The sequence below is a fragment of the Lagenorhynchus albirostris genome, chromosome 2, assembly GCF_949774975.1.
Source record: "Lagenorhynchus albirostris chromosome 2, mLagAlb1.1, whole genome shotgun sequence".
Lineage (NCBI taxonomy): Eukaryota > Metazoa > Chordata > Mammalia > Artiodactyla > Delphinidae > Lagenorhynchus > Lagenorhynchus albirostris.
Window position 1 is genome coordinate 87447075 of NC_083096.1, and position 25348 is coordinate 87472422.

General features: G+C 50.2%; 1 protein-coding gene across 4 annotated transcripts; it reads right to left on the reverse strand.

Annotated features, from left to right (window-relative positions):
- Positions 1-30: 30 nt before the first annotated feature.
- MOV10 (Mov10 RNA helicase) lies at positions 31-23707 on the reverse strand. 4 transcript variants are annotated; one of them, XM_060139322.1, is made up of 21 exons: positions 23373-23483; positions 12484-12623; positions 10593-10796; positions 10109-10344; positions 9655-9913; positions 7959-8093; positions 7153-7321; positions 6230-6384; positions 5789-5965; positions 5531-5678; positions 4966-5124; positions 4604-4707; positions 4334-4431; positions 4018-4234; positions 3097-3214; positions 2684-2875; positions 2382-2456; positions 1119-1244; positions 949-1037; positions 302-423; positions 31-213 (listed from the first exon to the last, which is right to left on the reverse strand). In XM_060139322.1, the coding sequence occupies exons 3-21, from the start codon at positions 10763-10765 to the stop codon at positions 128-130; spliced, it is 2838 nt and encodes a 945-aa protein (XP_059995305.1). In that variant the 5' UTR covers positions 10766-10796; positions 12484-12623; positions 23373-23483; the 3' UTR covers positions 31-127. The 4 variants fall into 4 exon arrangements, 3 of the variants coding, with proteins under 3 accessions (XP_059995305.1, XP_059995304.1, XP_059995306.1); XM_060139321.1 differs by lacking the exon at positions 12484-12623 and having other exon boundaries at positions 23373-23700; XR_009538838.1 differs by lacking the exon at positions 12484-12623 and having other exon boundaries at positions 186-213; positions 302-721; positions 23373-23707.
- Between the last annotated feature and the right edge of the window lie 1641 nt (positions 23708-25348).

Sequence of the window (25348 nt, forward strand, 5' to 3'; positions counted from 1 at the left end):
GGCTGAAGAGACAAGGAGGCTTTTGCATAGAATAAGCTTTTTTTTTTTTCAGTTTTACTTCCTCCCCCTTCCCCCAATTGTTAGCAGCTTGATGTTAGCAGCAGGGGAAGGGTCGGGTGGGCGGTCCTCAGAGCTCATTCCTCCACTCGGGCTCCACTTGCAGGGGCAGGCCCCCTTCACCCTCCCGCGCCTGGCAGTCGTGACTTTTGGGTCCTACAAAGAGAGGAGGCCAGCTCTGTTAGTAACTTACATCCTCCCTCAGCACTGTCCCCCAACCAAGCCCACCCTGGCCCAGCCATACCTGAGGTAGAGGGGCTGAGTTTGCTCAGACCCTGGAGTAAGTTCTGCCCCTGCTGCAGGTCCAGTTTGGCAGGGAAGGGGCACCCGGTATACCCCCCGTTTTCTTTACAGAACTCTAGGAATCTGTGGGGTACAGGGACATCCACACACACAGCTGCACAAGGCTGGCTGAGTACCAGCAGAGGCTGGAGGCCCAGCCTTGGTCCTGCACATGGGGCCTGTGCCTTGGGGCAAGTTACTTAACCTTGGCAAATGGGGATATTGTTAAGATAAACATTGGGGCTTCCCTGGTGGCGCAGTGGTTGAGAGTCCGCCTGCCGATGCAGGGGACACGGGTTCGTGCCTCGGTCTGGGAGGATCCCACGTGCCGCGGAGCGGCTGGGCCCGTGAGCCATGGCCGCTGAGCCTGTGCATCCGGAGCCTGTGCTCCGCAACGGGAGAGGCCACAGCAGTGAGAGGCCCGCATACCGCAAAAAAAAAAAAAAAAAAAAAAAAAAGATAAACAGATTGGAGAGGCCTGCATACCGCAAAAAAACCCAGATAAACAGATTGGAAGATTAACTGAGCCCCAAGGGTGCTTCATAAAACTACAGCTGTCCTAGGCTGGGGGCTGTGGCCACCAGGAGGGATTGTGGGTGGGATGCTCACACTTTCCAGTCGGGGTCGTGGCCCAGCAGGAGCGGGTTGCCCACCACGATGAGCAAAGCCTTGGCCCGGGTCACAGCCACGTTGAACCTCTGATAAGAAGAAATGCTGGGGTCACAGCAGGGAAGAGCCCTCAGGAAGGAGGAGTCCCTGCCACCCCCCAGCCCCCGAACCTTGGGGTTCTTGAGGAAACCCAGGTTAAAGTCCAGATCCAGCTGCACAAAGCTCTGGCTGCTCCGCACGGTGGAGATGAGGATGACGCTGCGCTCCTGGCCTTGAAACTCTTCCACGGAGCCCACCTAGAGGGGAGGGATGGCCTTGAAACTCTTCCACGGAGCCCACCTAGAGGGGAGGGAGGCAGTGGGGGACCCAGGGACCAGCCCCGCCTCGCCTCAGTGAGACTGAGGGCAATTGTCACTGTGGAGTGAGCCAGTGTCCTGCTGGGCAGGAAAGAGGACAGGACAGTGCCATGGAAGCTGAAACCTGAAGGCCGAATCCAGTTAAAGGGATGGGGGCTCGAAAAGGTTCTAAGCAAAGAAAACAGGACTGCAAAGAACAATAACTCAGCAGTAGTTTTCAAACTTTCCTGAAGATAATCACTCAGTACTTGTTAAAAATATGTAACCTTAGGGGCTTCCCTGGTGGCGCAGTGGTTGAGAGTCCGCCTGCCGATGCAGGGGACACGGGTTCGTGCCCCGGTCCGGAAGGATCCCACATGCCGCGGAGCGGCTGGGCCCGTGAGCCATGGCCGCTGAGCCTGTGCGTCCGGAGCCTGTGCTCCGCAACGGGAGAGGCCACAACAGTGAGAGGCCCGCGTAACGCAAAAAAAAAAAAAAAAAAGTAACCTTAGGCCCTAACCCAGACCTCCAGAATCAGAATTTCCATGGGAGAGGCCTCTAACTCTTAAAGCCCTGGGTGTCAACCCTGGCTGCACGGGAGATCACCTGAGGAGCCCGTAAAAGAACCTGATGCCCTGGCTCTGCCCCCAGACAGCCGCGTTAATTGGTTGGGTGGAGCCCTGGCGCTGGCAGCACTAAAAGCTCTCCAGGTGATTCTTATCTGAGAAAGAACTGAGCTGCCGACTGACTCAGAGAGTGGGAGAGGTGAGTGGGGACATCATCACATGACAGGTCAGGCAGGCTGGGGAGTCTGGACTTTCTCCTTAGGGCAGAGACCTTAAACTAGCCTGATCATCAGAATCACATGAGGTGCTTGCTAAACATGAGGGCTTCCCGGTCCCATCCCAGACCTACAAGTTGGGATCTCCAGGAGTGAGAGGCATGGGGAAAGCCCAAGTTTGTCTCAGGCAGCGAGGGTGCGGCAGGGACTTGGGCTGGCCTGCAGCAGTGGGGCAGGGACCCGAGGAGGTGTCTGGAAGTGGGGAAGAGACCGGGACAGAAGTCAGGGAGGGAATGTGAGACAGTGGCGAGGGTCACCTTCAAGTCCTTGATGTCATCCAGTCCCCGAAGCTCCTTGTCAAGTTTGGTGATGCAGTAACGAATTTTTTCCACCTGGAAGATGGGGACGGGTGCCTTTCTCTCATGCCATTACACCCGTGCAAGAGGGTGCCAGGCAGGAGGCCAGGGAGCTGGGGGGCAAAGAGGGAGGTGCAGCTGACCTCTGCGCTCTTTTGAGATATGGGGCCAGCGGAGGCCTGAGCCGGACCCTCTGCCTAGTGGTCTGGCTAAGGAGGTACCATCTGGGGGGACCCAGCCCTGATGGGAACTGAGGACCTGACCTGCTTCCGGTATGGAGAGATGACGCCCACACTTCGGGGGCTCAGACGGGCTTTGCCCTTCTTGGAGGAGCGGGCCAGGAGCTGCTTCAGGTAGGAAGTCACCGTGGCAGCCTCTTCGGGGTTGAAGAAGGATGGGCTGTTGCCTTCACGCTCATCCTTGCCCATTACGCCGTGAAAGATGATGGGAAAGTCCTGGACACGGAGTCAGGGGAAACCCTCAGCTGGACCTCCCTGCCTGCCTCCCTTCCCTCCCACCCTCAAACCCTTCCAGGGAGTGGGGGATCTCAGGCCTAGGTGACAAAGGGAGGGGCTCGTGGCTTCCACTCAGAGCCTCCTGCTACCCAGCACCCTCAGTAAGAGGGAGGCTGGGGTACAGGGGTAGGAGCCTGAGCCCCAGCCCTGCTCAGCCTCACCTGTCGAGGCAGACCCTCCCAGCGGCAGAAGCGCTCTCGGTCCACAATGTCCGCACAGGCCTGCAGCTCCCCTTCATAATACAGCTGGTTAGGAATGTCCAGGATGGTGGGGTGAGACCTGGGAGGCAGGAGGAAGGAAGAGCAAGACCAGGGGGCGGATTAGTTCTGCCCCGCCCTCAGGGACCTCCGCTCCACCTGCTTGGAGCTCACACACACTATCCTGTCTTCCCGCCCACTGCATAGCAGACTCATTCAGCTACAGTTTTTGCTGCTGGGCACTGTTAACCACAGAAAGCAGAACCAAATGTGGCTCCTGAGAACATCCAATCCACAGATTTCATAGACCAGTCAAATTTAAGTGAAAACACCAAGAAATTAGGGGCCCATTCTCAAGTTTCAATTTTGTCAAGGAAGGACAATACAAAAGCAAGAATCACCTACTATCGCCATTATTGGATGAGATAAGGTGCTAAATCCAAAAACATCAGCGGTACTAACACAACAGCTAACAGTTATTGAATTCCTAGTGGACTCATCTAAGGAACTAAAGATGTAGGAACTCATCTGAGCATTTTAGATATACGAACTCACTGAATGAAGGAAGCATAGCTCTTTAACTCGAATAACCATTAGGTTTATGAAAAAATACATTGTCCCTGTTTTTCTCATTTCTCCTTGGATGCCTAGAAACTTCACCTGGGACCAGTGTCAGATATATTCCGGTGTCTAGGAACCACTGACCATCCCGTGAGGTACAGATAAGCAACTGGAGGAGCAGGGACGGGACTGGGGAGAAGAACTCCCACCTTCCAGCTGATAGTCTTTCTGCATCACGCAGCCTCTGAGGACGGTGGGATGGAGCCGCCAGCTGCGCTTGCAGAGGGTGTGAAGGCAGGGGATGACACAGAGGGTGCGGGATACCTGTAGTTGCGTAGCAGCTTGGTTATGAACTGGGCGTTATAGCCATCAGGGCCCTTCTTGTACAGGGCATTGTAGGTGAGCAGCCGCTCCAGCAGTGAGTACCCCAGCCCATGCTTCTGGGTCAGTGGGCAGCGCAGCACAGGCCCCAGCTGCCGAGGGTCTCCTGCCAGCACCAGCTGCCCTCCTGGATTGTCTGCTTCCTTGACTTCCATCAGCCCTGGGAGATGGGTAGCGTGAGGAGAAAGGTGTGTGGTGGGACCTCCCCGATGCCATGTGGGGTGACACACTCGCAGCCCCCCGCCCCCGAGCCCCTCACCTGCTATGGCCACCAGGCTCTCTGGCTCCATGGAGTGGCCAGCCTCATCGATGAAGATGTGTGTGAAGTGATCGATGGGAAACTGGGCCGAGACCAACCTGGGAGGTGTCAGGCCAGGCAGGGGTCACATCCAGGCACGCGACTACCGAACCTGAATGCTCCCCCAAGCTGGCCCTCCCCCCAACTCCCCAGGCACCATTCTTCCACATTTCCCCAGCCCGCTACCTCTTAGCACACAATTTAAGAGATGCGCACACACACACTTCCCACCTGCTGGCAGTGATGAGCGTGGTAATTAACACACGATATTCCTGCAGCTTCTTCTTGGAAGGAAACACGTAATCCCCCTTCTTTGCATCCCAGTTACAGCAGGGCTGAGGGTCGTGCAGGGAGGGGAGTCAGCTTGCCTCCACATCCATTCTCACCCTCGCTCTGGGTCTGGGCACCCCCCCTCAGGCAATTTTATTTACCTCTCTCACTTTACACACAGGGAAACTGAAGCCCAGAGAGCAGTCCTGACCCACCCAAGGTCATACAGCGAGTATCAGAATCCAGGTCTCCTACTTTCCTGGCCCCAGCGTCTACCCAGAGCAGCACCCGCCACCCCTTGGTCCCCCGCCTTCCCCAAGTACCTTGATGTCCTCAGGCACCATACGGATATCCCTGCTGGGAGCCAGGAGGCGGTAGATGGAGCTGGGCAGGTGGACCCGGAGGCGTTGACAGAGGAGGTCGGCCCCCGAGTTGGACGGAGCACAGGCCAGGATGTGGGCTTTGGGCAAGTGCTTCACCACCTGGGGTGGGGATGAGCACAGTGTGGGAAGCAGCTTCTGGTCTCCGGGGGGAGGGGAGAGGGAGAAACATGCCTGTGACTCAGGGTGGCGCAGTGTGGCATCTGCCTCCCATTGCTGAGGGAGGGAGTGACTCAAGAGGCAAGTTCAGATCGGCAGCCCCCTGCTAGTCCAGCAGCCCTTTAACGCTGGAAAACTGCTGCCGTAATTATACAAGGCTATGGTGATTGAGACGTGCAGTACCCAAGCTGCACGCCCTGCTCGACAGCCACACTGGCCCTCGAGGCCAGTTCGGGGGCGTGCGTTCAGGGAGCCGGAAGGAACCAGAAGGAACCAGAACCTGGGGACAACTGCTTTGTCCCGGGGAGGGAGTCAGAGTGTAGGCCACAGGCCTACGCTCGGGCCCCACCTGCTTGATGGCTTCCACTAAGGTGACAGTCTTGCCAGTGCCTGGAGGCCCAAAGATGATGTACGGGGCGGGGCGGGTGGTACCCATAACAATGTGCTTCATGGCCTGCAGCTGCTCCGGGTTGGATTCCAGACTCCGGTCGTACAGCCTAACGGAGGGGCCACAAACACGATATTGTCTGCGTCCAGGAGGCCTCCCTGACCTCGTCCCCTACACCCACACTCCAAGTGGCCCCAGAGCCCCTGCCCACAGTCTCACTTGAGCTTCACATCTGAGGGCAGCAGCGGGACCCCACGAGAGGCCACAGGGAAAAGCAGGGGCCACAGCGGCCAGCGCCCCGTCAGCTCCAAGGCACGGTGCTGCACCCGCAGGGGCTGGCGGTTGAAGGTGAAGTTCACCTTGAAGGTCAGCCCATCCACAAAGCGGCTCAGGAGGCTTTGGGAAGGGGGAGAGAGAGGGGGAAGAATTCCAATTGGGGGGGTGGGCAATAAAAGGCCAGGACTCTCTCCATCTACTCCAACTCCATTCCCTTTCCCAGACCTCCAAGCAATCCTCCAGGAGAGGAAGATGGTGAGGCATCTCAGGGTCCCCCTGCCCTGTCCCTGGGGTCCCACTCACTCTGAGGAGAAACACCCTCCTCCCTTGGCCTCCGGGACACCTGCAGACCTTCCTGCAGCTCAGGGCTCCCCCAACACCTACCCTGTGGAAAAACTCAGCTTGACCCGGTCCAGTTCCACCTTGTGCACAAAGCCCTTGTAGGTGACGGGGTCCTCCTGGTGTGTCTCAGAGGACAAAAGGGCAAATAGGTGGTCACCCCGCAGCACTGAGGGGCGGCTCTCGGCCACCCCGGGAACCTATGGGGCACGGACAGCGGCAAGCTTCTAACCCGGAGATGGCCAGTGGAGGGCCCACTCCAGACCCCAACTGAGACACAGTTCTGAGGATCTACCCTCTACCCCAGGTTCAGGGAGCTTTGCCTCTTTCCTCTTCTGCCAGACAGGGCAAGAGTCAGGGGAGATGAAGAAGGGACAAGTCTGCCCACGGTGCTCAGAGATGCTGAGCCCAGGAATCCTGGAAACCCTCCAGGGCATGATTTCAAGACTTGGAGGCCAGCTTCCCAGCAAGTCCGGTTGCCCTCTTGGCCAGCTCTGCTCCTACTCTGCCTTTAAAATCTTGTTCAAAACTCAGTTCCTGTAGGAAGCTTTCCCTGATCATCCTCACCTGCCGTCCCTTCTCACTGAGTGCCTTTCTCGGCACAAGTGTGCAGGAATCCATTCTCGTGTGTAATTCCGGGCTTAGATGTACGCATTCAACATCTGAGAGCTGGAGAGGGCTCTAAGAATTATCTAGTCCAGCTCCATGCTTTTCAGGGGAGGGAACTAAGGCCCAGAGATAGCAAAAGACTTGCCCAAGGTCATGCAGCCAGTGGTAGCAAAGTCTAGACTAAAACCCCAGTCCTCCCTATTGCCTTGCTCTGACACCTCTTTTGGGGCCCAGATGCCCACTCGGCAACTTGCTGAGCCCTCTGGACAGGAAAAACTTCATCTTCCTTTTGTTCTTCCCACAGCCTGTGGGTTGGCTAACTTGAGTCCATCCTCCCTGCTACCGATCCAACCCCTGACCTCCAGCGTGAGCAGCCTGGGATTCTGGTCTACGGGGTCCCAGGTCATAGGCACCGACTCCAGGTCATAGTGCCGGATGTCATGCTCCATCTGCAGCTCCTCCAGGTGCAGCAGCAGCCGGAGCTTCACCTCGTAGTTCCTCCACTTCAGGGGTGTCTCCAGCTGGGCCCTGGCAGTGATGGGGGGGGTTGGAGGGAGGGGATGGGAACGGGATGGGTCAGGCAACCCCCATGTCCGGGAGCATCCACCCTCTCCCTCTGCAGCTCTGGGACTATGAAGACATCAGGAATCGGGGAAGACTAGAAGGGCAGAGAAGCAGATGGGGGTCAGAGGACTCCAAGAAGGGAGCCCCTGCCCCCCAAGCTCAGACCTGACTCGCACTTGCACTGTGGATCCTGGAGCCTGGAACATCCTTTCTCCAAGATCCTCCTATTACTCACACGGTCACCTCATTCAAATGTCATTCTCTGCTCAAATGTCACCTCCTCAAAGAGGCCAGGACTAGCTGCCCTCTGCAAAATAGCACAGCCCACCCCTTACCCTGCTTTAGCTCTTTAGTTAACTCTTCACAGCACTCATCACTACATGAAACAAGATGACAGATGCTCACTTTCCCCACCTAGGATGTCAGGGCCATCAAGCGAGGGATTCATCTTGAATGGTGCCTGGCACATGGCGTGTGCTCAGTAAGGGGATAAATGAGCTGAGCACAGGAGGCTGAGGACAGAGGCACGGGGCAGTGGGAAGAAGCCAGTGGAAAAGAAACATATAAAGCAGCACAAGGGGTGCAGAGGGGTGGTACTTACTTGATCTCAGCAATCTCCTTTGGGGCAGTGAAGATACTTGTTCCCTGAAGAAGGATGGGGAGCAGCTGCCGGAGGCGGGGGGGTGGGTAGTATGTTCCCAGTGCCATACTTAACTCCAGGTCATAGCTCTTAGCACTGCAGGAGGGAGAGAAGAAAAGCTATTACAAACACAGAGACCCTTCACCTTCAGAGTCTCCGAGAAGGCCCCTCCCTGGAGGAAGCACAAGGCTCTGCTTCAACACTATTGCTGAAGGGGGTCGGCAGCCTTTGCCCTAGGAGACAGGACTCACTGTCTCATGAGGCTGCTCACGCCAAGGTTGGACCATCCTCATTTTTGGAAAGCATGATACTTGGAAGCATTTAAAAAAATAAATATATATATATATAGGGAATTTCCTAGTGGTCCAGTGGTTAGGACTCTGTGCGTCCTCTGCAGGGGGCCCGGGTTCAATCCCTGGTCAGGGAACTAGGATCCCACAAGCCACGTGGTGTGGCAAAAAAAAAAAAAAAAAAAAAATATATGTATATACACACACATATATATGCATACAGATATGTATATAAACAATACATGTTCATCAGAGGAAAAAAATCAGAAAACAGGTAATAAATAAATGAGTAAATAAACAACATTCTCACCATAAAGGGATAACCAATGTTAACTTTTTGGCATGCAGCCTTCCAGACATTTTTCTTTGTCAAATTGTATTATACACATATATTTTTACTTACTTACTTAACTTTTTGGCCCTGCTGCGCAGCACGCAGAATCTTAGTTCCCTGACCAGGGATCGAACCCATGCCCCCTGCAGTGGAAGCTCGAAGCCCTAACCACTGGACTACCAGGGAATTCCCCTACACACACTTTTTTTTTTTTTTTTTGGAGTACGTGGGCCTCTCACTGTTGTGGCCTCTCCCATTGCGGAGCACAGGCTCCGGACATGCAGGCTCGGCGGCCATGGCTCACGGGCCCAGCCGCTCCGCGGCATGTGGGATCTTCCCGGACCGGGGCACGAACCCCTGTCCCCTGCATCGGCAGGTGGACTCCCAACCACTGCGCCACTAGGGAAGCCCCATTACACACATATTTTTAACAGAAAGAGCACAATGGTCTTACGGTTTGCTCAGTATTTTGTGAACACCTGGACATGTCAAAAAGCTGTTTACACGTATATGATTCCATTCATATAAAATGTCCAGAAGAGGGAAATCTACACAAAGTAGATGAGTGGCTGGTTAGGGCTGGGGGGTGGGGATGGGGAGCAGAAGGGGTGATAACTAAAGGGTACGTGCTCCTTTTGGGGGTGAGGAAATGTTCTAAAATGGATTGTGGTGATGGTTGCACACATCTGTGAATATACTAAAAGAAGCACAGAATTGTACACTTTAAATAGGTGAATCGTATGGTATATGAACTGTTTCAATAAAGTTGTTAAAAAAGAGAGAGAGAGAGAGAAAGAGAGAGAGAGACACGTGTCCACCTTGGCTGACTGATAATCCATCATATAGTCAAAAATACTTGACATTTTTTCACACTGTCCTCATATCTGCTTTTCTTCCTAGACAGAAAAGGTCTCTGAGGTCTGCAGGAGTTAAGAACTCACAGTTAGGAAAGGGGGCTCTGTGTTCTTCCCAAGGGCCCACACTGTGGTGTTGGGACACCCCCAGCCAGGACTGGGTTGGAGGGAGGACTTACCGGTCGGGTCTCTCTCCTTCCTCTATCCGGTTGGTCACCACAGGGTTTCTCGTGATCTGGGTCCGCTTGAAGGGAGTCGTGGGCTTCAGTTGTGCTGCCAGGGGGCTGTGGGCCACGACGGCCAAGAAGCGGGCAATGTAGAAAGTACCAGCTCCTTCTGAGCCTGGCTCCCCAGGTCCTAGCAGCTCCCAGAGCACGGTGGCTGGGAAGTAGCCCACAAAGCTGGTCTTACAGTGGACATGGAGCTCATAGCATTCACCTGGGAGAGGATGGCTGAGTGAGTCAGGGTGGGGAAGGGACCCTCCCACCAGCACCCCAACCCTGACATTCCCCCCCAGAGCCCCATCCCAAGGTAGGAGACCACGGGCCAGCAACAGCACGTTCCTGAAGCATCAGACCTTCCCAGGGCAGGACTCTGTCCACCAGAGACTCTTTCCTTTGGGAACCCACTCACCAGGGCCCAGTGGGCAGGGCAGCTCCCGGTCTCCATTGCAGAAGGCAAACTGGGGGGTCCGGCAGAATGGGAAGAGGTGGGTGAGGGTGACAGGCTGGGTTCCTCCATTCCGAAGCCTCAGGGTCAGCACCTCCTTGCGGTTCAAATCCAGGCGGATAAGGAGCTGCCCATCTCGGGCTTCATGGGGCCCCTGGACCTCCACGTCCACCCCATGTTTCCCGTGAAGATACTCGGTCCTGGGGAGAGTGGGAGTCAAGAGCACGGCTGGGGCCCGAGCAGCCAAGCCTGGGGGTTGCCCTCGGAGAAAGTTACAGGCTTGGGGAGGCTGGCCAAGTGCAGCTGTGCTCAGGAAACCCATCCCCTCCCCCAGGCCAATTAGCTCCTTTCCTGCCCTTCCCCCAGTCCTTGTAGGATGGAGCCTTACCCCAAGCGGAGGCAACCGCCTTTCTCCCCAGCCAGACATGCCCCCCACCCCGTCACACACCTGTCATAAAAGATCGTGGCCAGCAGCGACTTGTGGTGTTTGCTGATCTCCGACCCCGGCTTCATTCTCCTCTTTTCTGGGAACCACACGTCGGCCCAACGGTCGAGCCCGAAGAACCTGACCCGGGTCTTGGTGACGTAGGCCAGGTTGGCAATCTTCATTCCATACAGCATGGAGGAGAAGCCAGGGGCGGGGGTCCCAAAGCTGCCGGGAGCAGAGGAGACTGGGGAGTGAGGGATGGGGGCAGCAAGCTGGGGAGGGCATCTGAGGGCCGCTCTGTGCGGGACAGGACGGGGCTGGGAATGGCAGGAATTTTTAATGTTTTCAGGGAAGGCAATGGGACACCCTCAAGACAAAATATGGTTGTTTTAAACAGCAGGCGGTGGACGGTGCACTTCTAAGGAGAACAGCCCAACGATGGGCTATTGCATTGGAGGACTAAGGAAAGAGAGAGAGAAAGGAAGATTTGTGGTGGGGGGCAGGGGGAATTTGGGACAGAAAAGATACCAACACTGAAGCAGAAAGAGCTAAAGCTGAGGGGGAAGCCGAAGAAGCTGATTCAGGGGGGTGGATTCGGGGTCCAGCCCGCTGGTGAGGAGTGAGAGAGGGGCAGAGAGTACAGATGTCCAGGGTGTGTGGGCAAGGTGGCTGATCAGACAGCAGTTTCCCCCTGAAGTCATAGGGTGCAGGTGGAACCCAAGCAGGAGGGAAAGGATCCTTCTCCAGAGATCAAATAGCTTGTTTGGGCCTAGAGAAGGTGAAGACAGGGAAAACTGGTCAGAAGGACAACAACCTCGAGGTGCAGCGCCTGGAATTCAGTTTAGTCAGCTCAACAAACACTTACAGAGACCTGTTATGTGCCAGACACTGCGCTAGATGCTGGGGCTTCAAAGAGGCCTCGAGGAGCACAGACGGAACACATGCGTTCCAGCCCGCTGCCGGGAGCTCAGCGGGGTGGGGCTCAGCCCTGGCGGCTTCCCCGAGAAACGGCGTCAGAACCGAGTCCTGAAGGCTGAATGGGTGTCATACAGGCGCAGGGGGAGCACAGAGTGGGAGCCCAGGAGCGGGCGTCTACCGAGAACACGTGCCGAGAGGCTGTGGGGACCGCCCACTCTGCCACTAGCTGAGCCATCTCGGTCACCTGGCAGAGCCTCACTTTGCTCCTCTATAAAATGGGGATAATGGCAGACTCATCTCCCGGGGTGGCTGTGAGGATTACATGAGAGAAGGACACTGTGGTGTCCACTTAGCCCAGTGCTTGGCACATAAGATCTCAGTAAGGTGCGCTCTGATTAGTATCACACCCCGTCTGGTGGTACTAGAGTGAAGAGTGCAAGGAAGGGATTGGCTGGAGGCAGCAGAGGCGGGCAGGGACCAGGTCTTGCATAGTTTTGCATGCCAAGCCACGAAGCCTGCACTTGACCCTGAAGGCCAGAAGCTCTCCTCCTTTACTGGCACCCAAGAGCCAGAGGACATCCCCACGTGCGACACACTTCATGGACACATTCAAGATCTGGACAGCTGACCACCCACCCTCCCTGCTTTGTAGGGAATGAAAGGAAATCCTAGCTCCTAGGAACCATGGTAATGCCTATTTAACTATTAAGGCTCAATCAGCATGGTCACTCACTAGCATATATAAGATCATTTATGGTTACGGACATTTCCCTGGTGGCCCCTGCCTATAACTCGGCCCCTCTCCCTCCCGCCAAGCAAATGAGTGATACCATTCAGAAAACTTTGAATCGGCTCTGATTTGCCTTAAAGAGATAATAAATCATTTGAAAACACAATAGAAAATGCTCAGGAAATGTTAGCTACTATTATTAGTATCCTATTAGTAGCAATAGTAGTACTAATAGTAGCAGTAGTAGTAAGAGTAGCAACTTACTTTCGGCCTGCACCAGAGGCTACACTGTGGTTACAGAACCACCCCGTTGGTGGGTTTTAAGCAGGGGAGTGGCAAGATCATATTTGCATTTCAGATCACTCAGGCATCAGGATTGGAGGATGGATTTGCTGGAGGCAAGACTGTAGGCAGGGAGACCAGTTAGAAGAAGGCCATTGCAATCGTCCAATTAAAAGATGACAAGGGCCCAAACAAGGCAGTGGTGAGGATAGAAGAGGGGACAGATCTGATATTGAGAATATAAAATTAGCAGAATTTGGCTTTGGACAGGAGAGGGAATGGAGGCTGGGAAGAGGGAAGGAGTCGAGGACAACACCCAAACCGATGGCTTGGCTTCAGGAACTATTCCTGAGATAGGAGGTAAAAACAAGAGGAGGAGGAGGTTGGAAGGGCTGACCACAACATTTGGGTGTGGACATGGTCAGTCTGAGATCCCCGTGGTCCGGAGGCAGCTAGCTTCATGAATCAGAAGCTGAGAACTCAGGCCAAAGTCAAAGCAGAGCTTAATATTAGGGAGACGTCAGGTAGTAGTTACAACCAGAGAGTGTGAGGAGTCTGAGAACACCTGAGGCCAGCATAACCCAGGGAGGAAGAGAAAACAGCAGGTACCACTAAGAGAGGGAGGAGAATCAGGTATCAGGCTCAAACGCTGCTGAGGGGTCCAGGCAAAGGGACTGAAATCAGGGCGTCATCAGAAACTTTCCCCCCCGGGCCCCCTGGTCAGTGAGTCACTAAATTCCATGGATCAGGCGCACACTCAAATGCCGACAGATGCCAGACTCCACAGGTATCTGATACCTGCAGCCGTCTCAGGCACCTGTACCGTCCCATTTTTGAGTCCTTAGTGTAAGAAGGACATGTGTAGTCCTACACATGTCCTTCTTACACTAATATACTATAAGCTACCAGAAGAAAAGTGCAGGTGCTCTCAAATGCCCTGGAGCTCTCAGCTTAGTGCTGGGGAGGAAACGGAACCCTGAGGGGACTGGACAAACCCAGGAGCACAAGTCCTGTCTAAAGCGGGGAACTGCTACTCATCTCCAGACAGACGTTGCCAGCAGGGAATGCAGGCCCAAGATGGCCAGATCTGGCTTTTAAGAGAAGTCCAAAGCACAGTTTTAAGGTGAAATCTCCTATCTTTGCAAGCTTCTGCATGGACACATGGGCAGGAGGAACTCAACTTTACAAGTTTTGCAACTTCTACTATAGGTGCTACCGCGTAAGTAACTTTCAAATTATACCTCACATCTATTACTACTACCCAAATTCACTTGGTCTAAGGTGACAGGCATAAAAAATTAAAAAAAAGTTTTTTTTTTTAAAATCACAAACTTAGTACATACTAGTTGAGAAAAGCACCAGTTCCTTTACACATCTAGTCACCTAGATTTCTAGGGGAAAAAAAGATGAACAATAGAAAAACTGAATATTCAACTTAAAGAGCAAACTCCAATGACCCAGAAGTATGAAAAGATGCTCTAAAAGTAGAGAAATGCAAACTACAGTAAAAAACGAGGTATCATTTTATTTCCATTAGACTGATAAAAAAGGAAAATAGGCACAACACGTGTTGCTATGTGGAAAAGAAAACTCACATACACTGCTGGTAGAAAAGTGAAGTATTACAACCTTTTGGAAAACAATCTGGCAATATCTCCTAACATCTGATATACAGGTATCCTTTAATTCATGAGAATGTATCCCATAGAAAAGAAAAGTACCAACATATAAGAACATATGTGCAAGGATGCTTACTGTAGAGTCATTCTCAGTGGCCAAGAATTGAAAACGAAACAAATGCCCATAAATAGGGAGATAGCTGAATAAGTTGTAAACATCCACACTACAGAATATTACACAACCATTAAAAAGAATGCATCACACCCATTCAAATGACTAACATTTAAAAGGCTGTCAACAACAAATGCTGACAAGGATACAAAAACACCAGAACGCTTGTGCGTTGTTGGCTGGAATATAACATGGTAGGTACAATCACTTTAGAAAAAGGTCTGATAGTTTCTTGTAAAACCAAACATATAACGTAATGTTCTGATTTTTAATGAAAAGAATATATAACTATATTATGCATGGAATAAAAATTCATTAAGCAAGTAACATGACTATAACATCTAGTGTAGACCTAGCACTGGTATTTATCCAATAAGTACTTGCTGAGAGAATGGGTAAAAGAAGTATCAAATAATTCCAGACTGTTATTTTATAGATGAAATAGGTAACAATGCAAACATTGAACCTCTGGCTGCCACACAGCACTGCTGCGCAATGGCTTGGAATGTTAAGTGTCAGGTTATATATATTGTCCAAACTTGGACAGCCTAACCCCAGGCAAAGTCAAACCAGAAGACCAGTCCAGAAGACTTTGCTGCCACCACCAAAAGAGGTTAAGCAACTTGCCCAAGATTAAAAAAAAAAAGTAAACATTATCTATCCTACGACTCAACAATTCCAACCCTAGGTCTATATCCCAGGAGAAATGAAAATATATGTCCACAAAATGACTTGTACAAGAATGTGCATAGCAGTTTTATTCAAAATAGCCCCAAACTGAAAACACTGTCCTTCAAACTATGATTTACACACACACACACACACACACACACACACACACACACACACACAATTTTTGGCTGCACCGTGCAGCATGTTGGATCTTAGTTCCCCAACCAGGAATCAAACCCGGGCCCCCTGCATTGAAAGCATGGAGTCTTAACCACTGGAGCGCCAGGGAAGTCCCTATGATTTATATTCGGTGATAAAAAGCAATTACTGATACAACAACATGGGCGAATCTCAAACACATTATGCTGAGTGAAAGATGCCTTACGCAAAAGAGTACATACTACATACTATCTGATTCCATTACATAAAGTTCTAGAACAGGTACTGACTCAGAAAAAAAAAAAGATCAGAGCAGTGGTTGCCTCTGGGTGGGTAAGGGTGAGGACTAAATAGGACAGGAGATGAGGGAACTTTCCGGGGTGACGTCATATATCTTGATAGGGGGTTGCACACAGGTATATGGATTTGTTAAAACTCACAACAATACATTTGAAATTTGTCTATTTCACTGTCGGTAAATTTTACTTAAAAAAAAATCGTAAACATGGGAATTCCCTGGTGGTCCAGTCATTAGGATTCCATGCTTTCACTGCCAAGGGCGTGGGTTCAATCCCTGGTTGGGGAACTAAGATTCCAAAAGCTGTGAGGTGCAGCCAAAAAAAAAAAAAAAAAAGGAAAAAAAATGTATATCATAAACGAATTTTGAACTGTTATAGTTAATAATGATCATGGTGACGTGTTTAGGGGTGAATTGTACTGATGTCTGTAACTTACTTTGAAATGCATCAAAAAATTAATATAGCTAGATGGGGAATTCCCTGGTGGTTCAGTGGTTAAGGCTCCCACTTCCACTGCAGGGGCACAGGTTCATCCCTGGTCCAGGAACTAAGATCCCCATATGCCGGAGATCTATCTATCTATCTATCTATCTGGATGGATAGATCGATGGGCAGGCATGTGTCAAATGCAAATTAAGAAGTCCAGGTGAGGTGAAACTGAGCAGGATCCTGTGGCACAAAAGTCTTTCTGTGCCCCTTGTTTCTTGTTTGTAGAAATAAGTTTCATTCAGCCTCCTTTACCTTCCCAGAGTTCCAAAAGGCAGATTCAAACAGTTGCTAATCAGGGAAGGAGGGAATGCAGAAACGAGGGGGTTGAAGTCAAGAAACAATAGTGCAGCCTTGGGGCAGGGTCCTGGTTCCTCCTCAAGGAATATACATAACAATACCTTGGAGTTCTGTAGGAACTTAGGCCACCACCCAGGTGGATGACCGTAACTTCACTTCACGCTGAGCACAAGATTCCTGGAGCACTGCCCTGTTACCTCACCACCAACCAAACAGAAGAAAGTCACACATCTAGAAGCTCTCATCCCAGATTTTGCCTGTTAAAACTTCTCCCTGAAAACATCAGGGAGCTGCACAAGCCACCTGTTTTCCTTGCTTGGCCCTGTAGTAAACCTTTCTCTGCTCCAAGACTCTGACGGTTCGGTTTGTTTGGCTTCACTGTGAGTGGGGCACACCAACTTGTGTTCAGTAACAAGGGTATATGATTGTTCACTGTCAAATTATTTCAACTTTTCTTTATGTTTGAAATTTCTCACAACAAAATGTTGGCAAAAAAACCCCACCAATACATTAGAAGAATATACCAGACAATTAGGAGTCATTTCCACGATGTATTGATGAATAAGAAAATCAGGATATGGAAAATGTGTTTAACATGATTTTTTAAAAATAAAACAATAACAAACTGATTGATATGAGTTACCTGAGTGTGGAGCAGAATGTGGAAATGGGGGTGGGATGCTGATATGAGAGGGGTCCACGACAAAAAGGATTAGATCATCATGATCCCATGTCAGTAAACTTACATAGGTGTGATGTAACTAGAGTCGGGCCTGCCTTATCCAGGGGTTCTGTATCTGAGGATTTAACCAAGCACAGACCAAAAATATTCGGAAGAAGAAGTTTCCAGAAAGTTGGAAAAAGCAAAACTTTAATTTGTTGGGCTTCCCTGGTGGCGCAGTGGTTGAGAGTCCCTGCCGATGCAGGGGACACGGGTTCGTGCCCCGGTCCGGGAAGATCCCACATGCCACGGAGCGGCCGGGCCCATGAGCCCTGGCCGCTGAACCTGCGCGTCCAGAGCCTGTGCTCCGCGGCGGGAGAGGCCACAACAGTGAGAGGCTCGCGTACCGCAAAAAAAAAAAAAAAAGAAAAAAAAATTGAATTTGTTGCGCACCAGAAATTATTTACATAGCAGTTACATTGTATTTACAACTATTTACCTAACATTTACATTGTATTCGGTATTATAAGCAATCTAGAGGTGATTAAAGCAACCCGGAAGAATATGCTGCAGAGGTTATATGCAAATACCACACTATTTTATGTCAGACTATAGCACCCTCAAATTTTGGAATTGGCAGGGCGGGGTGCGTGCGTGCGTGCGTGTGTGTGGAGGGGGCGTGGTTCTGGAACCAATCCCTTTTGAATATCAAGGGATGACAGTATGCATGCATAAAGAGATGTCAAAGAGTGGTTACCAAAAGTATTAAAAAAATATTTAAACAGGACGAATACCTGGCATAAAACATTAAGGGCTCCCACTTCCTCACTCCCAACTACCTGCTTAACTGTTCGATATATGTATTTTCCAGGCCCCTTTCTATGACTTAAAAAAAATACATTTTTAATGACACATACTTTTTGTGTGCTACCCATACTATTCTACAACAGACTTCTTTCACCACCATGGACAGCCTTCCATGACAACATTTTACCAAGCCACCTCTTTTGAATGGCTGCAAAGGATAGCACAGTATGAATGCATTGTGGTGCGCTTAACTATTTGTTCAGTGATAGACAGTTAGGCTGCCTACAATTTTTGGCTATTTCAAACGTTACAATAACCATCCTTCTGGGTCAAAGAGAATAATGAACCTTTAATTTGATAAGCTTTGCCAAATTGTCCTCCAAAACAAGTTGTACAAACTTACATTCTCACTAATAAGAATTTGAGAGAACCCTTTCCCAGACCCTAACATCAGAAATCTTCAATCCTTTAAACTTTTGACAATCTGATAAGGAAAAGAATGGTATCTTGCTTAAATCTGCATTTCCCTGATTATTAATATAATCAAGTATCTTTCCTTCTGTGTATTAGTCATTTATATTTCTTCTGTGAACTGCTTGATGATCTTATCATTTTGCCAAGCCCTATGAACTGTTCCTCCTGCTTCTGACTTCACAGCCCCTCTCCTGGTCCATCCCCTAAGAGTCTGCAGGAGTTTTCAACAAACACAAATCAGATAACGTCTCCCGACTAAGTCTAACCCTTTAATATGGCCCTCTTGGATGCACCACAATTAACAATGACACATCAACAACACAATAACATCATCAACAATAGAAAACATTTATTGAGCACTTACTTTGTGATGTTCTAAGTAGCTACTTGCGTTAGCTCATTTACTCCTCACAACAACCCTTTGAGGTAGCAACTATTATCCCATTTTACAGAAGAAACCAAAGAAGAGGTCCACCCCACATCCATTCTAAATGGCACCTCAGCCATTCCCAGCTGTTGTACTGCTGCAACTCCTTCCAGACTTTTCTGCCACCGTTGGACATCCTTGGTCTGTAAAGCCCTGCCCCCCGTTGTTTGTTGGGTGAAAAATGACTAATCGTTTAGACCCAGTTCAGGAAAGCCTACTAGCCCGAGGAATGGTATTTCAGAATATCAGATTGTTACCGGTAGAACGGCCATTCCTCAGTTCTTGTCCTCTTGAGGGAAAGAATTCAATCGAGAGACAGAGAAGTTTCAAGCAGCAGCAGTTTTTAGGTGAAGCAAAAGAACCCTCTCAAGAAGGGAGGAGAGCGGGGCTGTCTGGGAACCAGAAGCAGCCCTGCAGTGAGCATAGGGTTGGTTTTTAGAGTGGTGAAAAGTCCCTCCCTGTGTCCTGCGTCATTTGATTGACAAGTTGATTGACAGCTTTAGCTTATGTAACTTTTCTCCTTATGCATAAACTGCCACGCCCCACCCACAGGGGGGTGGAGGTGGGGCAAAAATCGCAAAGCTGATTTATTATAAATACAGCATAACGAACCCTGGGTTACTCTGAGTCATCGCTTAGGTCTTGGGGCGCCTGCGATAACCGGTGATGGCAGTTTGGAAAGTCCATTGGGTTTTTGATACCTTGCTTGGTCATGAAGCTGGCTGGAAACTTAGTGGTCCTTAACCAAAAAAGGGAGGATCTCTGGGTGTGTTCTCGTCACCAGTGTCCAGGTGGGGGAGGGAAAGATGAGCCTGTCCAGGATGGGGCAGGACCACTCATGTCTGACTAGCTACCTAACAAGATTTGGAAGCGATCTTAAGGGGACATATAGTTCTGGGATTTACAAACTGTGGGCTGCAACTCTCATTTGTGGGCCAAGACCAGTACTTGCAAAACTGGAGTAAAATAGAGTAAAAAATATCAGAGGGCAGCGAGTGAAGCTAAGTACTGTTTCAAGGACACTAACTGTTGTGTGAAAGCTGTATATACTAGACCCCAAAGTAAAATGTATTTTTTACTGTGGATAGAGGTCCAGAATGATCTTTCTAAAAACCCTGATTCTGTCAGTCTCCTACTTTGAAAATTTTTGTGCTTTCCTGTTTCTGTTAAGATTAAAAACAAAACAAAACAAAGAAAAACCCACAACGCCTCCCCACGGCCCACAAGGTCCTGCCCAGTTCAGCCCCTGCCTTGTCCCCTGTTCTTGAGAGTTCACCCGCAGCCTTTTAAGGTGCTACTCTCTCAGTCTGGACTGCCCTCCCCTTGCTTTACATCTGCTAACTCCATTTATCATTCGAGATTCTGCTCAAACATCACTTTCTCCCAGAAACCTCTGGTTCCTAGACTAGGTCAGGTCTCCACATTATATGCTCTCAAGCATCCTAGACTTTTTCTCACAAGCACTTATCACAACAGAAATTAAAAAGTATTTGGTTTTAATTGCCTCTATCTTCCTTAGTTAGGTCCCTTCTGTGTATCTACAGCAATTCACACAGTTTTGCTTTGCTCATAGGAGGCATTCAGCCAATATTTGTTGAATAAAAGAATGTGTCTCTTGCCCAAGGCAAGAATCATCTTCTCTAAGAAACTTTTCACGATGCCAGCACTTATTCCATAACGGACTCCTAACCAGCATTGTTAATGATAGCTACCACTTACTTCCAAAGCCCATGCACTCTGTTACCCAGGGGAAATGCTTTACCTGTGATATTTTGGCCTCACACAACCCTGAGAGAAAGGCAGTATTTTAAACACTTAACAGTTAGGGAAATTTGGTCAAAATCAAATGCAACTAGTAAGTGGCAGAGTCAGGATTTGAACTCCAGCTATCAAAACACGATACTCGCTCCTGTAGTACTGAATGACATGTTTGTCTACACATCTGCCACTCCCTACTAGACTACACTCTAGAGGCAGGAACCAAGGCCCAAGCAAACCGCAGAGCCTCCATTAAATATATTTGCTAAATGAATAAAGACAGATGGGAAAAGTTAAGAGTTGGGAGCAGGGCACTTCATAACATCATAAAATAACCTAGTTGGAAGGGACATATCCCGCCCAGGGGAGGAAGCGCCCCAGAATTCCTGATACCAGGTGACTTGCTATACCTCCCCTACAGCCTTTTCTCGTATAGATCAGCTCTACCTACTAACTCAATTAGATTCTGGAAGCTTCTGTTGAGCATCTACCACATACAAGGCTCTATGCTGGGGACTGAGGGAAGGTGCCAACATGACGAAAGGCCTGTTCCTGCCTTCAGAGGCTCTACAGTCTTGTGGGGAGACAGTCACATACTAGCTCTAACACAAGGCAGGGCGTCATCTGGCTATAACCAAGAGTGAAGTATAAGCTATGAGAGCCCAGAGGAAGAAGCAATGAATTCCCATTGGGTGGATGAGGGTTGACGTCATAGCATAAGAAAGTTCTCTCTAATCAGAACAGAAATCTCTTCCACCCGGTGGTGGGTGAGACGGCCTTTTTTATTGGCCGCGTCACTCGGTTTGCTCAGTTTGCGGGGATCTCAGTTCCCCGACCAGGGACTAAACCAAGGCCGGGCAGTGAAAGCCCAGAATCCTAACCACTAGGCCACCAGGAAACTCCCCAAGGGGGCCATGTTGAGTGAACCCAGTTCTGCCTTCTGGAGTGACACCAAAGTATAATCCTTTCCCCCAGGACAGTCTTTAAAATATTCAGGGATAACTACCTTGTCCTCTCCAATTTTTCTCAAGGCAAACATTTCTCCCTTTCTTTGACTGGGTTTCACAAAAGAATGAATCAACATGTTAGTCTTTCCTCCTCCTCCAAGTACTAAGATATCTAGCCTTCAAGGCCAAGGTCGAGGTCAATGCCACCTTCTCCATCGAATTCCCTAATAATTTCACGGGAGTGGTATCTTACTTGCCTCAGAACAAGTACATACTAAAAAATGACTTTTGAAATCCTTTAAATTCACCCATAATGTACAGTAAATGTGGTTTTCTATATGCCTGTTTGCGGTTATCTGACATAGCCTGTTTTCCCCCAGTATTGGAAGATATTGTGTAACTTTGATTTAGAGATGACAAAGACTCTCTCCTTGACTAAACTTTAGTCAGGCCCCTCTGAACCCTCTTCTGCACTAGGCCTCAACTTTGCCCCGCTCCCAGCCCCTTACTGTCTCCTCTTAGTGATTTTCCATCCATGACCCCCTCACTCTGCTCTTGGTTATAAATTCCCAACTGTCTTTGCTGTATTGAGAGTTGAGCTAGATCTCTCTCCCCATTGCAATACCCCTACTGCAACAGAATCAAATAGTCTTCCTCACCATTTAAACAAGTATCAGAATAATAATCTCTTTAACAGAGCCAAAAGAAGTCATAGACTTTTGTTCAGAGCCACTTATTTTTTTGGACATAGGTGAATTCATGGATGTGAAGTGTTGATGATGTGACTCCATGGTAATTGTTCTTTCTTTACTTTCCTCCAGAATTTTTCTTATTATCTCTATTATAATCGTCATGCTATTTTACCATTTATTATAGTACACTGTATGCATATCATAGCCTCTTCTGCTCCCCTGGGATTGTGTATTTTTCTTTAGATTCCCCCACAGTGCCCAACACAGTGTGAGGACAAAAAACAGATCATCATCTTTGCTCCTTCTTCAGATGTTGCTCAAGCTTGTTAACGTCCCTCTTAAAACGTGACACTCATTACTGAAAACGATATTCCAGAAATGATCTGGTCAATCTGGAGAATCACTTACCTCCTGCCCATCACACCAAACCACACTTCTATTAACACCGTCTAACACTTCTTTGGCTCTTTTAACAGCCATATCCGCCTTTTGGTGTGAGAAAACCCATGGTCTTTTTCAAGAGGACTGTTAGTAAGCCTAAATTCCCATCACCCAGTATTTATTTCTGTAAGTCTTTACATTTATCCCTTTAAAATTGTTCCTTGGTCTTCGGCCCAAGACTGCAGCCTGTTGATAGAGGAATTTTGAAGCACAATTCTGTGGTTTGAGAAAGAGAAGTCTCTTTGATTTTCACTTGGATGGGAACAGGCAAGGGAGACCAAACAGCCTTTAGCCACAGGATGAGAAGGGGCCTCCAGGAGACTGGCCCCAGCCCGGGTCTCCATGGAGAAGCCACAGGTGCTAATGGAGGTTTGGTACGTATGCAGTTTGTGCCCTTTTCTTCTTCCCCGAGCTCCCTGAGACTCTCCCTGCTACACGGCGTCTCTTCAGCTCTCTGGGATAGTGAACCACCGAGGAAGCAGCCCCTCGACGAGGGGGCGGGGGTCCCCGTAAAGCTTGCGCAAGCGGGGATAGCCACCAGCAGGCAGCTCGCTCCCCGCGCTTCCGCGAAGCATGGGCCCTCTCCCGAGCTCCCCTCCCCCACGCCGAGCGCTGCCCCCCCCAACCCGCTCCCGCGGGCGGCGCGTGGGCGCAGCACCCGGCTCCCAGGACTGGTCCCGCGCCGCCGGGGGAGCGGGATGACGAGGAGGCTCTCCACAGGGACTCGACGCAGGGGCCCGGCCCGGGCAGAGCGGGCGGGCTGCGGGCGGCGCTGGCGGCGCGGGCGGGGCGTGGGCACTGAGCGGGAGGGGGGACTGCGCGGCCCCGGGACCGGCCGGAGCCACTGGGGGAGCTGCGTCCCTCCGCGCCCCGGGGCGGGAAGGGTGGCCCCGCCGCCAGGGTCGTGGCGGCAAGCTGGGCCCGCGATTTGGGACCGGGGAGTGGGCCGGCCCGTACCTGGTCTTGAAGTCCTGGTTATAAATGGTCCGCAACCGCTCGCGATCTGTCTCCCTGTCCAGTCCCCGATCGACCAGGAAATTCTCGAATCTCTGGCCCGTCTCCCGAAGCTGCCGGCAGCTGAACTTACTGGGCATCGCGGCGGCGACTGCGGCCCAGGCAGGAGGGTTCGTAGAAATGAAACTGAAAGTCGCCGCCGCGGCGGGAAGTTGGCGGCCCTAGGATGAGGGTGCAGCAGGGGAGAAACCCCCTAACTCTGACCCCTGAGCCTGCAGGCTCCCTTCTCCCCCCACCAGGGTTCCCTCCTCCGTTCTTTTCCTACCTGAGCCTTCCCTTCGGTCTCTTCGTCCTATCCCCTCCCCCTCTTCCCATTAACTCTTTCCTAAGGAGTCTGACCCCTCCCTCAGGGCCCTCCCCTTACCCCAAGCTCCCTCCCCTGGCTTCCAGCCAGAATCCGAACGTGGCTATCGCCTGGGGCCCCCTGAACCGTCCGGGAGGACTTCCTAGCCTCAGCTTGGGCTACTCCCACGCCCACCTCCCAGGACTTCGGGACTTATTGAAAAGCAGAGGAGCAAAGGGCAGGGACTGGGACCTGGGTCGGCTGCAGCTGGACTGGGGCGGCTCGTCCAACACCTCCCCCAGACAGCCTGGGACACAGGCAAGTACGGAAGCGAGCGGTACGCCCCCCTCCCTCCCCCATTTTCCCTTCTCGGGGTTTCAGACGCTTGGAGGAAGGCGTAAGAGCCAAGAAGTTTGGGGGGAAAGAACCAAGTGTCTCTGATAAAGGTGAGTACGCGTGGGAGGGAGGGACAAGGGGCTCCGCTGGGACGAAGAGTCATTACTTTTCTCTGTCACGTAGGCTTCGTTATGTGGAGAGGCTTAAGCCACATATTTGGGCACTTAATTGCACTCCAGTCTGTATTACTCTTTAATTGTTACTAGTATTTAGCTAAGGGTTGCCCTAGTCATCAAAATATTAGCTTCTTGAGAGCAAGAGACTGTTATGTTAGGCAATAAATGGTTAATAGCTACAGCATCAGTACCAGGAAGAGAAGTAAAAGAAGTTTCAGAAGACGGACTGTTAAGACAAACTAAAGGGGGTAGGGCTACAAGAACAAACTTAAAACAAGCCTCAGCATCTATTTATCTTCTGAATAACAAAAACACATACACTAGGATGGAGCAAAGATAATAAAAGTTACAGTAAAAAAATCTTTAAACAAAAATACCAGAGTTCCAAATATATCCAAGGTGGTGCTGTTCTCCGAAGTAATTCCCTGTAGGAAGCCACACGCTCTGTCTAACCTAGTGTGAAGAATGCCCAGAACCCAGATCATGCTCCAGTTGGGCTACCCCTGTACCTTTTCCCAGGCCAACAACCAACTAAAGCCAAGAAAAACAGGCTTTAGCAACAGGAAATTCAATGTCAGTGGGAACCAAAGCTACAGGGAGGGGGGAAAACAGAACAGGGGAAAATCTTGTCTTAGAAATTGCTTATTCAAAGTAGGGGTAAATACTAGGAATGTTGCCAAAGATTTTATCTTTTTTCTCCCCCAATTATCTGGTGAGGCCTGAGTATTAAAGAGAGTGAACTCCTCAGAACTGCATTGTTACTTACCATTTCAAAAACCTATCAATCACCCACCATACCCAAACTGAATGTCTGGCTCCATTGTTTGTTTTTTTTTTTAACATCTTTATTGGAGTATAATTGCTTTACAATGTTGTGTTAGTTTCTGCTGTATAACACAGTGAATCAGCTATATGTATACATATATCCCCATATCTTGGCTCCATTCTGATCCACAAATCTAAGCCCCCATTATTCCTGAGTACATAACCTCCCCCTTCTCTAATTATGCCTGTCTCCTGGATGTTCACAAAACATACACAAATAGCTGTAGTATAGTAAAAACATGGGTGAAAATGTGATGTTATGTGGCTTGTTACAAGGGAACCTCTCTAAACCAGTTTCG